Below are 16,797 nucleotides of genomic sequence, written 5' to 3'. Positions count from 1 at the left end.
GGTGTGACAGACATGTACTTGTTTCTTTTTCTTCTTCTTTTTTTTTTCTTTCTTTTTTTTTCACTCTCACTTCACTTGCTTCTTGAAAATTAAGTGCAATAATATTTACACTAATTTAGACATAGCTTGGTATCCTCTTACTTTAAAAAATGACATCACAGATGACTGTGATTGATTTCTTCTTTGTTCATAGTTCTTACTTAATATACTATTGAAAGATTGAGTGTGTCTATATTCGTGGATGATCTTTTCTTTCTTTAAATACATCTATACAGGATAGGAATTAGGATGAAGAATTTTTATCGGTTGACAATGAAATGCCCAGATGAAAAATGTAATTGTTTAAAAAATTATAAGCAAATGATTCACTTCAATCAAATATAAATATTTAATAAAAAATTCAATCACTAACATAATTTATTACTTTTTATAAGTATTTTTAGTTATTAATCTAATTTTTTAATTTAATAATTTAATAATATATTTTTAATTTATATTTTTAAATATTATTATCTACTTATGATAAAAAATAATAAATTTTATTAATTTTTTTACGTTTTTAATTTAATTTTTCGGTTATGATATATATGCCTTTTGGTTTTTCCATTATTGGATCTTTTAAGTTTCCACTTTTTTATTTTAATTATTATAGTTGAATTTGATTTATAATATTGTGTCTAAGTTTTTCTTCTGAAAAATATTTGATGAATTTAATTTTGTGTTATTATAGTAGAAAATAAGTTATTTCAATCTTTTTTTTTTATTTTTTTTATTAGTCATAAATACATATATATACATTTCTTTTATATGAAACTATATCAAATTTTTTCTATCTTAAAAAATATAATTTCCTATCTTAATAATAAATATACACAAAAATATTCTTTAAATACTGTATCTATATTTAATTATAAAAATATTATATTTGTATATATCTAAATTATTTATTAAATATTTTTATATATATCTAAATTATCCATTAATAACTATATACTATAGCTTGTTTTTTATCCTTTTCATTAATGTTTGTCAGAAGCAAAACACTGTAGGTAGTGTATCTAGGTTGGCATAATTAGAAGATGCATATTCTATGCGGCAAAACCTTTGGTGGTTTGATGTATGACTGTGAAAACTGAAAACAACATAAACCTGGCTGACCATGCAAATTGCAAAGCTTGAAGCTTCTATGAAGAGAAATTTCAGGTCATGTTGAATTCTATAGCTGATTGGTATTGTCAAGAAATAGGTTGATTTTCCAATGAATCTGTTACACTTGTAATTTGAAACATATGTTCGAATACCAAGTGTTAATTGTTCATGAAGTCATATTCGGTCTTTATGCTGTAGAGATAGATTATACTGCATTTTTGTAAATAAAAAAGAATGTGATTTCTTTAAATTAAGACGAAATGACAGAAGAAAACCAATCAGCTTAAGGATTGGCTATTGATGAAATTTTAAATTAAGTTTACTCTCAAAAGTTCATAAGTATCTGATTTTAAGATCATAAAAGTTTAACTGACTGAGGTATATATATATTCCCACCTTTTTATGTCATTAACTTTTTTACTTATTTCTTTTTTCCACCTCTTTATTCAAATTTAATGGTCAAGATTATTCTATGGAGTAAAATTTAGATGTAAGAATGTCCATGTTTAAATAAGCTTTTAACGAAGAAAACTTAGAAATTTCAAAATTGAAGTAATAAAATGAGGATTAAGGCATGACAATTGATTATGTATCTTCACCAAAAGAAAAAAAAGACTATGTTGGCAAAAGACTTGGTCAAGATGATATTATTGGCTAAACTAGAAATTATACAAAAGGAGTAAAAAATTACCAAACATAAAAAACAAGGAAAAAAAAACTATTTGAAGCGGCATTAGGATTAATTTAGAAATGGTAAAGTTAAACGAGGCTATTTGAAATTGACCAATCTTTATTTATGCAGAAAATAGATGATTCACAATTTACGAAAAGTTATCATTATAAATATGTAAAAGCTAAAATACCTAAAAATTGTAATGTCCTGTGTCTAAATTTTTTGTCAAATAAAAAGAGTTTGTATTTCAAAGATTACCTAAAAGTCTAAAACGGATGAATTTGAGGTTGAACGAAAAGTCTAAACTTTTTTTGTGGTAGCATCCAACATCTTTTACTGTTGAAATATTAGCGTATGAGTTTTTCGTGAAAAAGTGGAAGTGGTATCTGTAAGGGACTACGATACTTAAGTTAGTAAAGCTTTTTAGTAGATTGGAGTTCGAAAAATATCTCAGAGTGTCAGTGTATTTATTTATAAGTGTAAATGTAGAGTTAATAACCACCTTTTGATTAGTTCTACCTTTAGTGGTGGGTCAGTTACTCCTTTTTTGTTAGGGAGGTTGTTGAGATCTCCTTTCTAGACGAGTAGAAGAGATTGTAATAATTGGTTGAGATTCATTTTATTTGAATAAGTCGGGCCAAGTAGGCACCGCGTGGGCCGACTTTTATGAGGTCGGGTAGGTCCCAAAGTGTGGTCTGGACTCTTATTCTGTAAACCAGATTTTTAGTAATTTTGAGCCTGACTTTCATAATGGGCCATTGTATGAACAGTGTCCCTACTCGAGCTCGAGCTTTATAAAGTCGGGCTCGAGCAATTAGATGACCAAGTCGAAATATTGAGCTGTGAAGAAGTCAAAAGTTTAAGATCTGAAGCCAAGAAGATCAGTTGGCTCGACGTGATTTGGATGTTGTAACGTTTCGTACAACTCGTTCAATTCGAGTTGTTTTGAGCACGCATGACTTGTTTTAGTACAAATCACCTTTCTAAAATTTATTCTAATTTTGTACAACTCGTTTTATACCGTTTTTTTTAGAAATTGTATAATTATTGCACGACTTTATTTTTTGTACAAATTGCTTATTTTGAGACATGATTATTTCTTGATTTAATTTCATACAACTTATTTATTTCGAGTTGTTTTGCGGCTTAATGACTTGTTTTAATACAAATCATTTTTGAGACTTATAATTCAGATTTCGTACGACTTGTTTTGATACAAATTATTTATTTCAAAACTTGTAATTATTTGAGTATATCCTCATCTAGCTCGTTCGATACGAATAGTTTTAAGGTTTTATGATTTGTTTCATTTCAAATTGTTTAATTGAAACCTAGCTATTTCTTGATCTAATTTCATACAACTCGTTTAAATTCGAGCTATTTTTAACACTTCACGACTTGTTTTAAGTACAAGTTGTTTACTTTAAGTCATTTTAAAGTATCAAATAATCTTTATAACCATCGGTCTTAGTTGCTTTGTCCATTGTGCCCCTGCCTAAGGCTGAGCTTCATGAGGTCTGAGTCGAGCGATCAAGTGGGTCGAATGGTCAAGCCGGATTGTTGAGGTCGAATTTTCATGAAGTCTTTCAATTATTTGTTCAACTCGTTCGATTTGAGTTGTTTCTAGAGTGATAGAATTTTATAAGACTTGTTTTTAATACAAATTGCTTAGAACATATGGTTATTTTTAACTCGATTTCGTTTAACACATGAGTTTGAGTTGTTTTAAATCATCAAGCCGTATTATAACTGTTGGACACCAATTTGAACTTCATCGCTTTGTCCGAGCGACCATTTAAAAGGTCGGCTTATGATTTTCGCGCTTTGTCGAACTTAAATTGGTGTTTTAGGTGAATGGAATATATTATTCCTTCCCCTTTCTAGTTTTTACAAGGTTGTCATCCTTGTGTATGATATAGCATGTTTTACCTGAGCTATTTTAATTGGACAATTATTTTTACATTTTCATTTTGTTCGAAACGCTTTTACCGTCTTTCCACTCCTTTCCAACTCGTTTTCGTACAAGTCGTTTGGTTAGAGAATTGTTTTTACGTTTCAATTTTGTTCGAAATGTTTACAATCCTTTCTTTCCTTTTCAACTCATTTTACTTGGTTGAAGGATTGTTTTTCTTAACGTTTTTGCTTTTACCCTTTTTAGATCAGCTTTTACGACGCATGCTTTAACTTGTATGCTTTTGTCTTGTCATTTCCGACTTTCTCCTAACTCATTTTACGTTCGAGTTTGGGGGTTATAGGATTGTTTTTACGATTTTGATTTCATTTCGATTCGTTTATACAATTCTTCGTTGAACTCGCACCTCATTGCTTCATGCTGAAAAAAAGTGTGCATCAGAGAAAAAGGTTCGTTTTCTAGCTGTAGTATCTCTTCATTTGTAGACATGATATGATTTAGGTAGACCATTTTCGAGCAAGTCAGATATTTTGTAGTAGTTCTTTCCCAAGTTTTAAGTGACTGTGTTGGGACCTTTCCATTTTATTGCCAACTTTTTTTCTTGCAATTTTGGCCCGATGTCATTTTGGATCAGGACAAAGTCACCAGTTTAGAAGCTTCTTCTATGACATTCTTAATGTATTTCATAGCCATTTTTTGCTTGGAAGCTCCTTCTTGACGTCGAACCTTAGAAAATATGTCGAATTTTTCTCTATAAGCTTGGAGGTTTGTAGCCTAATCATAGAGTCCAATCATTAGGCTTTTTCATTTGCCCCCATTGGGATTATAGATTTAATGTTGTAGGAAGGTAGGTAAGATGATTCTCCATTTGTGGATTAGGGAGTTGTCCAATGTATCTGTAGTCTCATCTCGAGCTCTAACATGTTGACTTCTTTGCTTACGGGATTGCTTAAGCTGAAATTTTTATTGTAGTATTTATGCCCCAACTATGAGGTATTTCTCTTGTCTCGGCGTTAGGGAAAATGACCCAAGCAAGTCTAAACCCCATTTTGCAAAGGACCATGGTGAGGTGATATTGATGAGCTCTTCTAGAGGTGCCACGTGAAAATTTGAGTGTAGTTGATAGGGCAGTCACCTCTTTACAAAGTCAGCTGCATCCTTCTGCAAGGGCGGGCGCCTATTTGCTAGCAATCTTGCCCCCCAGATGATTTTCATAGATGTCATTGTGGATTTCATCTAGGAACTTCTCAATTTTTTGAGGTAGGGCGTCCAACTTGTTGACTTCTTTGGATATTGAGGGTGACTACAATATCTATTGAATTACACTTTTATTATTGTCCTAGGCTTTGTACTGGCTAGCTTGGAGAGAGTATCAGCTCGACCATTATACTTTCGGGTTATATGCCTGACCTCTGCTTCTTGAAACTTGGCTAGCTAGGCCAAAGTTTTTTTCAAATACCACTTTGATTTAGGATCTTTAGCTTGGTAATCACTATTTATTTGTGGGGTTATTACTTTTGAGTTGCTAAATATTGTAATTTTTAAGACATCGAGTTCTTTAGCCATTCGAAAGTCAGGAAACACGACTTCATATTTGGTGCATGCAAAATCGTTACTAAAAGTGAATTTTTGGCTCAAAAAGTCTCTAATGAGAAAAGTAAACTAATTGTAAGTTAATATTTATTATTTATTAGTGAAACTTAACTTAGGGAGATTAATTACTTTCGAAATTTTGCGAAATAAATTTTAAAATAGTCAAAAAAGTCTGTTTACTGAAAACCGAGTTCTTATAACAAATGTCTTTGTCTATGGCACTAAAGGAAAGTCATGTGTCGAAGGAAAAAGAACTCAGTGAACCCAGATAAATAAGAAGGCTTAGCACCAGAGACTATGAGCAGAAGGATAAGAGAGCAGCAGAGGATATCCAACAATCAGTAGGGTCGAGATTGTAGCTGAAGATTCGAAGTTTATCTTAAAAGTCAGACTAGATGGGAAAGGAGATTTCAAAAGTCTAAAGAAGTAGGGGTATGCCAGAGATGGAGGAACCACGATAAGAAAGAACAAGGATCTTCAAGAACGTGTCAATGTGTCACCATAGCAATAAACAGAGATTAGAGATTCTTCTTCTAAGATTCTTCTTTCTTCTTCACCTGATGAAAGCAGGAAAAGATTCTTCTTTCTTCTTCATCTTCTTCTTCCTCCAAATGCATTGTTTCTACTATTGGTTACTTATTCTAAAGTGGGATTAACACTATTAGACTTCAGGTTTCAACATTTGTATTCTTTTCTTTTGCTTATTGCTTCATGTATCCATTTTTGTTGTTGTTTTTGTTTTTCTATTTAGGATTTTGGACATATACAAAAAAGTTGCAGCTTAAAGTGTTGCCATAAATGATGCTGTAATTCAAAAGTAAGAACTTCAATTTTTCTCCTTTTAGATATTATGTGACTAATAATTTGATATATTTGATGAAATTACAAAATTTAGATCAGATACAGCTATAGATGCAATGATGGTTCTTGAGGTCACAAAAATAATGTACATAGTTGTCGGCAAAGATGTCACGTTGTGTTCCAATTTATTTTTTTTTTTTCCCCGATCCGCATGTTAACGAATTTGGATTCAGAAACAATTTACAGCATAAAAAACCATCTTTTATGAGCAGCAAGTGAAACATTAATGGTGCCACTTGAACTATTTATAGTTGCCAAGTCGAATAGAAATGGGCTTTCTTTGATTACTTATTTTTTTGTTACTTTTAGTACTAAGGATCCACATAGAATAAGGGCTACTTTAACTATTTACTTACTCATTTTAGTCGTTTATTCTCTTTGTAAAGTTAGTTTTCTAACCAAGGTTTTTCTTACTTTATTCACAACCTAACTTATGAATAACAACATAACATAATACTCTTTGACCATTCTTTTTCCTTAATAAAAATCGTTTCTTTTTGTCTAAAACTTTTTATATACTTTTTCAAATAATAACGATGCTCCTTTATTTTCTACACCAAATAATATCCCAATTAGGCTTTATGTTCATATCATCACGGTTTTCATTTGTTTTTCCTGTGCATCGCACCGATACTTTGCTACTTACAGATAAAAAATAGTAGAAATTCAGGTATAATCAACTTTATATGAAGTTGATATTTGAGAGCCATTAGATGAAAATTTAGTCAAATTATTTAAGTTATTTAACAGTTCTCAACTATCAACTTCCGTAAAGTTACTGCACTCGAATTTTCACCCAAAAAATTGTATATAAATTATAAGGTATGGGGGTGATTGGTTGTTATGCTTTGCGGTTCCTTGGTGTCACGTAATGAATTTGAATGACTTTGACCACACCTCAGGTTTTTCATTCATGTTATTGTGCCTTTGCCCACTTTCCACCACATGACGAAGAATAACTTGGAAGTTACAACCAACGATATGTAACATAGAATGGCATATTAGCCACATCCACTGTGACATTCCTCCAAACCAGGTAACAGTTTTCTTTGTAACATGGAATTACCTATTTTATGCACTCGAGTTTTAAAAAAAATGGATCGTACTGAAATATACTTGTTTGATTATTTAAAAAAAAAAAAAAAAGCAAAAGTAGTTGTCAAGTAAGAACCCAAAAACAATAACCTATTCATTATTCTTTTAAAGAATTTTATCATGTCATTCAATGATCACTCAATCAACTTCATATGTAATTCATATATTTATATGATTTTTTAAGTAATAAATTTAAAATTTTTTATTTTGACCAATGTGATAACTATTAATTGTGTATAAAACTCTTTTAATCTACATACATGAAAATTAAAGTCAAATATAAATATTTGTAATTTATATATAAAATTATTGATTAATATAAACAGTCACATTATAAATAAAATTTAATGATATTGTTCAATTCATATAACTAACCTCACCTAACAATTAAAATTAAAATTTGTAGTTGTATATAAAACTATAATACACTTTTTAACTTAAAAATTAAAAACATAAACTAACTACAAAAAATATCTTCATCAATATTTTTAAAAACAACCATTACTTTTCAAAATTAAAAACATAAGCATATATTTTTTTTATTTACTAAATACAAAATAAAATTCTATTCTACGTTTTCAACTGTTTCATTAGTTACTTCTATGGATCTACCCCAAACTACGGGGAGAACACCAGAGGGGGACCCAGCCCCCGATCTACCCCAAACTACGGGGAGAACACCAGAGGGGGACCCAGCCCCCGCCGCCGGCTGCCGGGGGGTGTAACCATTGTCCATATTTTCAAGGTAGAGAAAATCGAGATTTTACGTGAAATCGAAAAAGTAAATAAAAAACGTAAAACATAAAATCTTAACAAGATTTAAATCGTAAAATCGTCAGACTTAGTATAAATTTTGTAAAATCGATAAACTCATTTAAAATCGTAATATCGGAAGATTTTAAGAGTTAAATCGAGATTCTATCTACTATGCATATTTTCATATTCAAACACTTGAATGGCAACAAGTCCTGAAATGGGCAAGAGTAAAATTAAATATGCAAAGAAAAGAAAAATGGCGATAATTAAATCAAGTAGATAATAGCATTAAACTTTTAAGCTCAAGTCCATCATGACAGAATTTCAACAGATACAATCAAAGAAACAACATGAGCGTCGATTTAGAGACATTCTATATAATACCCCTTTCCTTATTTTTCTCTTCTTCAAGGACGACAAGAAAGGAAAAAAAACATTGTACATATACAACACAATATGGTAAGAGTGAATTATTAGTAGATGAATACACCTAATGAGGACGTAACCAGAAATCTGAGGATCGGATCAGCTCAAATTAGTCGTGCATCAAAGCAAATGTTAGTCTGAAGGTCATCTGAACAGACAAGGTTGCATCATAGAACACATTCACAGTTCTCCGGATGCAAACTCCATACTGCCACTTCAACTACCCGTTGTAATTATGAAGCAGTTGATCGTCAACAAAGGTAATTGATTTGATTCCTCCAGCAGTTGCAGAAACACCCATGACCTCATTTCTTATTTCTTCTCTACAACAGGAAAATCCCCACACTCACTTCAATCTGAGACCAAATAGTTAAGAGTGGCATACAACCCAACAGGACCCAACATTTCATATGACCTTATACTACTTTGTTCCTCATAAGAACCTGCAATAAGAGATACTCAGACAAACCTGCACAAGATACTATTCTGTAATGACACAAGACCTAACTGTGCTCATGGGGAACAACTGACTCAGTTGGGCCAACACTTCTATCTGGCCTTTCTGAACATTTGATTAGCAGCTTGGAACAAGAGGAGCAAAGTAGTTCCAGACAAAATGTTTCTTCATACTCGCTGTCATTGATGCAATGGCCACACTGACTACACCGGGCTATGCATAAAGTGCATGCCCTACACTCTGGGGCATGCCCCACTGCTTGACAGCCCTCTGCAGGACAATCATATACCAGCCTTAAATTCTGGCATCTTGGACAAACTTCAATATCTATGTCTCGGTCATCATCACAAGACAGGTATAAGTTGCCCCTGCGGTAAAAGTGAGGTTTGCGTGGATGCTGCAGCACCTGGCTATCAGTGCCCATCAAGAGCTTCAGTTCTTCAAAATGGTTTTGTGTAACACCATAAAGGCCACCTATGTGTAAATGTTTCACCCCTTGTGTTCCCATAGCCTTGAAAGCTTTTAAAGTACTCACTATACCTTCAATACTGAGTCTTGTGCATCCAGGAACACTCAACTGCATAGTTTAAATGGAATATTACTAGGTTGCTTGACAAAAAGCTTTTGAAGAACATTAAATTTTGCCTGATCTCAGCTTTTTATGGCGCACACAGATCAAGATAATAATAAACAACCGTCATGGATTATCAACTAGAGCAACACAAAATAACTGATATATGAAACTTGCACAATATTGCAAAATCTCAACCTATGTTAAGGTGCCATGATCTGTCAAATGTATAAGCATCATGTAACCTGAATGCATCTAGAATGCAAACAATTGCACGTAAAAAACTTAATAACTGAACAATTAATTTGTCTTATTACATGCCTTCCCCTCAAATTGGGGGATTTATTTCACACCAACCCCAAAAAAGTATAATACCTTTTCTCTAAGAATATGAATGGATACATATAACAATAAAACTTTACCACTATTAATTCTATAAACCAGAGATGTAAAATAGGACACAGGTATATAATAACTTTTAAGAAAGACCAAGTATTTCCCACCCTTATACACCTCCATTAAAATATCATTGCTGCAACCTAGACCGAGATCTTGAACAACCCTGACTTCAGTAATAGAAGACAAAAGATGGAAATTCAGGAAATAAAAACATCTAACATGATGCAGAATGTTCATAACATACCAACTCAAAAGATGTTTAGACAAAGTGCTTCACAAATTAACCACTCAATAAAATATTAATCAACAGCATCAGCATATCCAGATTAACTACATATAAATCCACATATATACGGGACATAATATCTAAAATACCTTTAATTTGAAATCAACAATATACCATTTCGGAGCATGCTCACCTTAGTTAACTTGGGATTGGCTTCAAGAACACGCCTCAGACCATCATCAGTAATCCTAGTGCACTCCACTAGGCTCAAGCACTGAAGATTACCCTGAGCTCTATCAGATAGTTGCATAAGAACATCATCAGTAATCCTCTCATTTAAAGGTTGGTCTATGTGTATCCTTCTCCACAAAAGTGGATCGCCTCGAACTGTAGAACGCAGAGATTTGCATACTCTTTCAACAACAAGAAGATCAGACAATCCTAGATAGCCAAGACAAAAACTCATAGCTGGATGAGGAGAAAGTTCATCGGCACCAAAAAAGTTCCCATCATCCATGTGTGTGTCACCACCAGACCAGCTAGGAATGCCCACATCATCATAATCAGATCCAAAACCCAACTTGTCATCCATACTACAATCAGATCCAGAAGCAAAATTGCAGGATGGAGCTCCAACTCTCAAAGAGCACTCACCGAATCCACTCGGCTCTAACGTGTGAAACCACATAGCATTGTTGCAAAGAAATTCCAACTCAGCATACATCTGGAAACGGTTGCCTTCCCGAAGTTCCTCCATCCGGTAACCACCATTATCAACCTCCAAATCCTGAAGCCACCCCTTGATAGCAGTAAATGTGGTGCTGATGTCCATTCCAAAGGGATCCGAGGGCAAAAGATCAAGAATGTCCTTGGAGACAGAATCTTGAGCGTTACCCATATCACACCTCTCTCTCCCATAATCAAAGCAATTATCAGCATCATGCCATGATGCATTCCCAAAACCATCACCACCACCTGCACCCTTACCCTTCTCCTGAATACCTTCCACCCGGTACCCATTCCCAATCCTCATGGGCGCAACCAAATTATCCTCAGACAGACCACCCGGAAAAATTGGTCGATGCGAGAAATTCAACGCCATCTCAGATACCTATATATCTATATACACACCCCCGTCAACCCAATCAATCAGCCTAACCCTAATTTTTTCCCTTTTTGGGGGGCTTCTACCTAAAACAACAATTTTTTGGGGAATTTTTTTTTTATTCTCTCGATGAGAATGATACAGGGAGGAAAAAGAAAACAAAAGAGTAGGAAAAAATGTAGGAGGAGGGGTAAAAGAAAAAAGAAAAGGTCGTGGAATAGATCTAACAAGAAAACCCTCGATTTCGGATGGCAAACTAAAACAACGCACCAAAAACTTCACAGAGTTTCTTGCGAATAACCCAACAACAATAATAATGATAATATATAAGAACAGCTGGAAAATGGAATCAAAGCAGGAAAAATAGGATCAAATTTATGCACAGAACAGAGAGACAGAAGGAAAGGAGGCAAAGTAAAAATAAACAAAATTTCTACTCTATTTTTTTTCTTTTTCTTTTTTGTTTTTTTCCGTAAACCCGATAGTCGTGATGATTCAGGATACAAGGGACTCAGATAGGAGAACAGAATAAAAGAATAATACCGTGCGAGAAGGAAAAAAAAAGGAACAAAAAAAGTCGAATGCAGATAGATTTTACCAGAGAAACCCTAATTTGAGTCGACGAATAGGGGAACAACCAACGGCGAAACGAAGGGTAAAAAGGAAGGTGCTTTGGAGAGAACGGAAGAAGGATGATAGGGATTCGGAGGAGAAAGGAAGAAGAAAAAGGGGTAAAATCGGAGGGAATTGCGTTCTGGTTGGGTTTTATTGTTTGTTTTCCCTCTGGGGTGGGGTGCCGATGCCGATCGAGTTCGCGCAAACAAAGAGAGAGAGAGAGAAAGATAGAAGCCAAAATGGAAAAATATATTAACCGGAAAAGATTAATAATAAAGTAATAAAATAAATCCACAATAAAGGAGAGTGAGTAAAGATAATAATTAATTAATTAATTAATTAAAAGTGCTTTGTTATTTTTGGGGGAGAGAAGGGTAGCGGTGAAATTGTCGAATAGGAAGAGAGGGGGAAGAGAGGAGCGTGGAGGGAGTGACACGTGGCAAATGTGATTGGTTTCGCATAACACAGTTTCTTGGGGGTTACCATGTGGCGCTACACTTCGTCAAATTCTGGCTATCCTATGTGTTAGTCTATCCTACCTTCGCGCTTTTCTTTTATCTCTCTACCTTTCGTTCTAATCTCTCTTTTTTTTTTAAATTAAATTAAATATTAACTTCATAAATTTCGGCATCTCATCTCCTCTGGATGTAGTAGAGTTGGATTCAATTAGAAATTTAGAATTGAACTAGAATTTAAAATTTATTGAGTTTACATATTTAAATTCAATTTTAAATTAATTTAAAATAAACCAGTTAAATCTAATTGCTGCCAAGTATAATTAGTATGTATATATAATTTTATATAAAAAATAATAAAATTTTATTTTAAAAATTAAACTTTATAAATATTATATAAAAATTATAGTAAAATAAAGTATTTTAAAAAATACTAATATAAAAATTATTAATAAAATATAAAAAATAAAATATTTTATTTTATTATTGATTTTATTTAAATATATATTTTAGTTATAAAAGATAGATTACGTCTAATCAAAATGTGGGTCGAACTCCATCTAAAAATTGCATGGGATAGAGATTAAAGATAATAAATTCTAAACACGTTTTTTACGAAAATTAATTTTGTTATAGTGAAATACAATCATGCGATGATAGAGTGGAATGTTTCCCGTGTAAGGAAACGAGAATTCAAACCTGCCAATTTCTTCTAAAATATAAAAACGTCATTTAACAACAAATCGGATCATATAACTTCTTTTATAGTCGCCAAAAAATATATATAATTTCTTTTATAAAAATTAAAAAAAAATAAAACTATACCCTTCGATTCTTTTCTCAATAATTAAAAAAAAAAGGTGAAATCGGACCTTCTGATATTTTATTTTAGAAAACAAAAAAAAAATTAAAAAAGATTAAATGGCATCCGATTTTTTTTAACAGTTTTATGTTTTTAAAAAATTACAAAAAAATAACATTTTTTAATTTCACACATGTTGAGTTAAAAAATTTTAGACCTTTTTTTAAAGGACAGGAACGGTTCGAGAGTTACTTAAAATTGGGTTGGTTTTGCATGTACACGTGAAATTTAGATTCTTTTTTGGACACCATCCGACTTCTAAGAGCGTCGAGATGCCACCGTCCAAATTTCTCGTGAGAAGGTGGGGGTTGTACCTGCAATGGATTCCGATTCTTAAGTTAGCATGTGTTTTAGTAGGGTGTCAGGGTATTTATATTTGTTGAGCCAATAACTACTGTTGGAGCAGTTCCACTTTTATTGGTAGATAACTATCCTCTTTTATTTAGGGTTGTTGAGATCTCCCTTTTAAAAGCATATGAGAGATAATAGGAATTGGTTATGACTTGGGTATGGAAGGAAGGATCGCGCTCTGCCCGACTTCCATAAGGTCAGACAGGTCTAGTTATGTTGGGCTTTCCTCATTTGGACTTGACTTACGGATTGGACCAGGGTATGAACAGTGCCCATTGCTTAAAATCGAGCTTTATGTAGGTCGATTTCAAGCAAAAAGAAGTTTGATAAGTGTTTTCGGGCTGATTAATCACGTCGGTTCATTTACCTTTTGGTAGGTCGGAAACCCGACGTGATTTTTTAAATGCGAGTCATTACGTCTTTTCGTACTCCTTGCTACATGTTCTACGGTTACTTTGATAATTGTGCATGTCATAAATGAGCAGGTAATTTTACCATTTTGTCCCTTGGGTCTTATAAATACCCAACCCTTCCTCTCTTTCTTCTTTTTCGTCTTCTCAGACGGTTTTATTGCTTCCTTTTTGTTTCAAAACTTCTTTCTTCAAATCCCATTTTTCAATTTCTTCGCCTTGAAATACTTGTTCGTGTTTGATCTGAGAAGTTTGGATTTTCTGTGTTTTTGCTGCTTGTAAGTGTATCTTTTCTTCTCTGTTCAGGTTGATCTCTGTTTTTTCTTCATTTCTTGCATTTTCTTGTTTTTGGCTTTGAAACAGTAGTGACTTTTTCTTTATGTATCTTGTTTCCCAATTTCTTTTTAAAGAATTTTTGTTCTGTTTTTGCGCATTACCATTGTTTTTTCTTGTGTTGGATTTTGCTATGTAACTATGTTGCTCCTAAATGGCGCTGCTTTTTGTTTCTTGGAAACAACGCCATTTCCATTTTTTTCAAATATGTTTTCTTCAACATGTGTTGGTTGTTGTTGCAGTTTTCGAATTTTGCTTTCTGTTTTGTTGTGGGTCCGACCTCTCTTAGTTTTTACTGACTTGTAGTAATGCTTTTCCCTTAATGTAGGTATAGCTTCTTTATGTCTCGTTAAATTGTCTTGAGAATGTTGTCCAAAGTCCCTGAGGATTTATTAAATTGGGTAGATATTTTTGTCCTTTTCGTCGTTTCTGTAATTGACAACGAGTACATAGAGACTTTTTATAAACATCATAGACTTTGTGAATCCCAAGATAATGAGGAGGGGTATAAAATAGTGGTTCCTGACCCTAAAAATCGAATTTGCTTTCACTGACTTGATAACTCGAAAATTCGTTTCATGTTCATGTATTACTACTTTTTTACCCGACTTGGGGTTACCTTTCCTTTTTTCCGACTTCAAAACTGATATCCTTACAATTTGTAAAGTTGCTCCTTCCCAACTTCATCCGAATTCATGGGACTTCATGAAAGTTTATCAACTTGTGAGCCGAGAACTTGAATTTCCCCTTTCCTTGAAGATATTCTTTTACTTGTTCCAGCTTACCAAACTTTTAAGCTCCAATAAGTAGTAGTGGGTCTTTTTCTGAGCTATTCAAGGTCAAAAAAATTTTCTATTTCTGATGAATCCTTTCATGACTTTAGAAACTTTTATTTTAAGGTCTAAGCTGTTGAGGGTGCCCGACCTTTCTTTCTTGATGAGAATAACAACCCTTTGTTTAGCTTATATTGGGTAGAAGCCTCTCCTATTGCTAAGTATAATTTGGTAGATTTGGACGAGGTGGAGGAGGATACAGTTGAGTTTTTGCGAGAAGCTTGGGGACGGTTTCCAAATCTCGATACGAATAAGTTCCTTCTTGGAAAACCGAGTTATGTCCATACCAAATTAGATGGTTTAACTTGCCCTTATTAAATTGATTCTGCTTATCCTAAGTTGTTTTCGTCTGACTTTTCTCTGATTTTCTTTTTGTAAAAAAAATGACTAGTGGTTTAGAGGCTTACTAGATGGTTCAGCAGGCTAAGAAGAACGTTAAAGCCTGGACTATTTAATTATAAGACTCGGGCAAGTCGGACACTCCTTCTCCTTCCAAGTCGGACTTTGGTACCTCTTCGTTGGGTAAGTCTGTATTCGATCTTCCTCCTCCTCCTCCTCCTGCTCCTCTTGGCTCTCAGTCTACACCTCGGGTTCCCTCATTTCATGAGCCAAAGACTAAAAAGTGAAAGATCTTGGATTCTACGAGTGCTTATGATCTAGGTTTCAACGAAATAGATTATTATGATAGGTACGTCCTTCCTGATAGCTTCATAGCTATGGATAATGCTTCTATCAGAAATAGCCTTCAAGTCATTATCGAAGGTGGTATTCAGATGGTTGGGGTTTGCTCTGCTTTATTGAAGGAGCTGGATAAAACCCCTCTTGGTGCTACCCGACAATCTTTAGACGAGTTACAGTCTGAGGTAACATCCTTGAGGGAGCCTAAGAAAGAGCTAGAGGGAGAAAATGAGGTTCTTGAGTCCAACCTCTCTAAAGCTCGGGAAAGGGTTAAGGAGGCTGAGGCTGCTTATGCTATGTCTAAAGGCCTAAAGATGAAAGCTGAACAGAGCTATACCCGAGTTTATGGGGATAATTTGGACTTAAAGGTTGAGGTGAACCGGCTAAAGGACCAATATGCTGAGTTGGAGGAGTCAGTTTCAAGTTATTACTTCCGAGGTGGACTTTTCTGCCCTTAAATTTGACATGGTTGTGGTTAATGGGGAGATTGTTCGACCTCCACAAGAAGGGGCCATCCCAAAGTCTAACTTGAAGACCTCGGGTGGACCGTCTGGGGAGACTTTCCAACCTTCAGAAGACGTTCCTCCTGTTCATCTCAAAGAAAAGCCTCCGACTTCTTCACCTCAACCCGAAGACGATGCCGGCGTAGCCTCTGAGTCCCAAAACCCTTTGCTCGGTGATGATTAATGCCCCAACTTGTGGGTCTTGAACAATATTCATTTTTGTAATAGCTATAGTATTTTGAATACTTGAAGTTTGATATGTTTAAGAACACTTTGTTGTTTTTTGGCTTGTTGACCTCTTTTTGAGGATTTTAAATAACAACTCTTAGCTTTGCATGGATGTTTTTTCTCGCAAATGTCACTATAAATTTCTTCTAAGACTTCTTCAGTTCGGGAGGTCAGGATGCATTTTAATAAGGGTGTGGATATCCCTCTTCTATAAAGGATATTATGCATCAATGTGTAGTTTTGTGCCTTCTTTATGAGTCTACTGGCTTCCTTTTGTTCCTTAGATTGGATATCAAATTTTAAGTA

At 33.8% G+C, this 16,797-nt stretch overlaps 1 protein-coding gene across 1 annotated transcript; it reads right to left on the bottom strand.

Annotated features, from left to right (window-relative positions):
* Positions 1-8,305: 8,305 nt before the first annotated feature.
* Positions 8,306-12,083, bottom strand: LOC130968803 (F-box protein SKIP14). Its single transcript, XM_057894269.1, has 2 exons — positions 10,312-12,083; positions 8,306-9,499 (listed from the first exon to the last, which is right to left on the bottom strand). Exons 1-2 carry the CDS (start codon positions 11,218-11,220, stop codon positions 8,969-8,971), a joined length of 1,440 nt encoding a protein of 479 aa, XP_057750252.1. The 5' UTR covers positions 11,221-12,083; the 3' UTR covers positions 8,306-8,968.
* Between the last annotated feature and the right edge of the window lie 4,714 nt (positions 12,084-16,797).

Source organism: Arachis stenosperma, chromosome 3, assembly GCF_014773155.1.
Source record: "Arachis stenosperma cultivar V10309 chromosome 3, arast.V10309.gnm1.PFL2, whole genome shotgun sequence".
NCBI classification, from domain to species: domain Eukaryota; kingdom Viridiplantae; phylum Streptophyta; class Magnoliopsida; order Fabales; family Fabaceae; genus Arachis; species Arachis stenosperma.
Note: the sequence above shows the minus strand (reverse complement) of the source record. Positions and strands in the feature narration are given on the sequence as shown.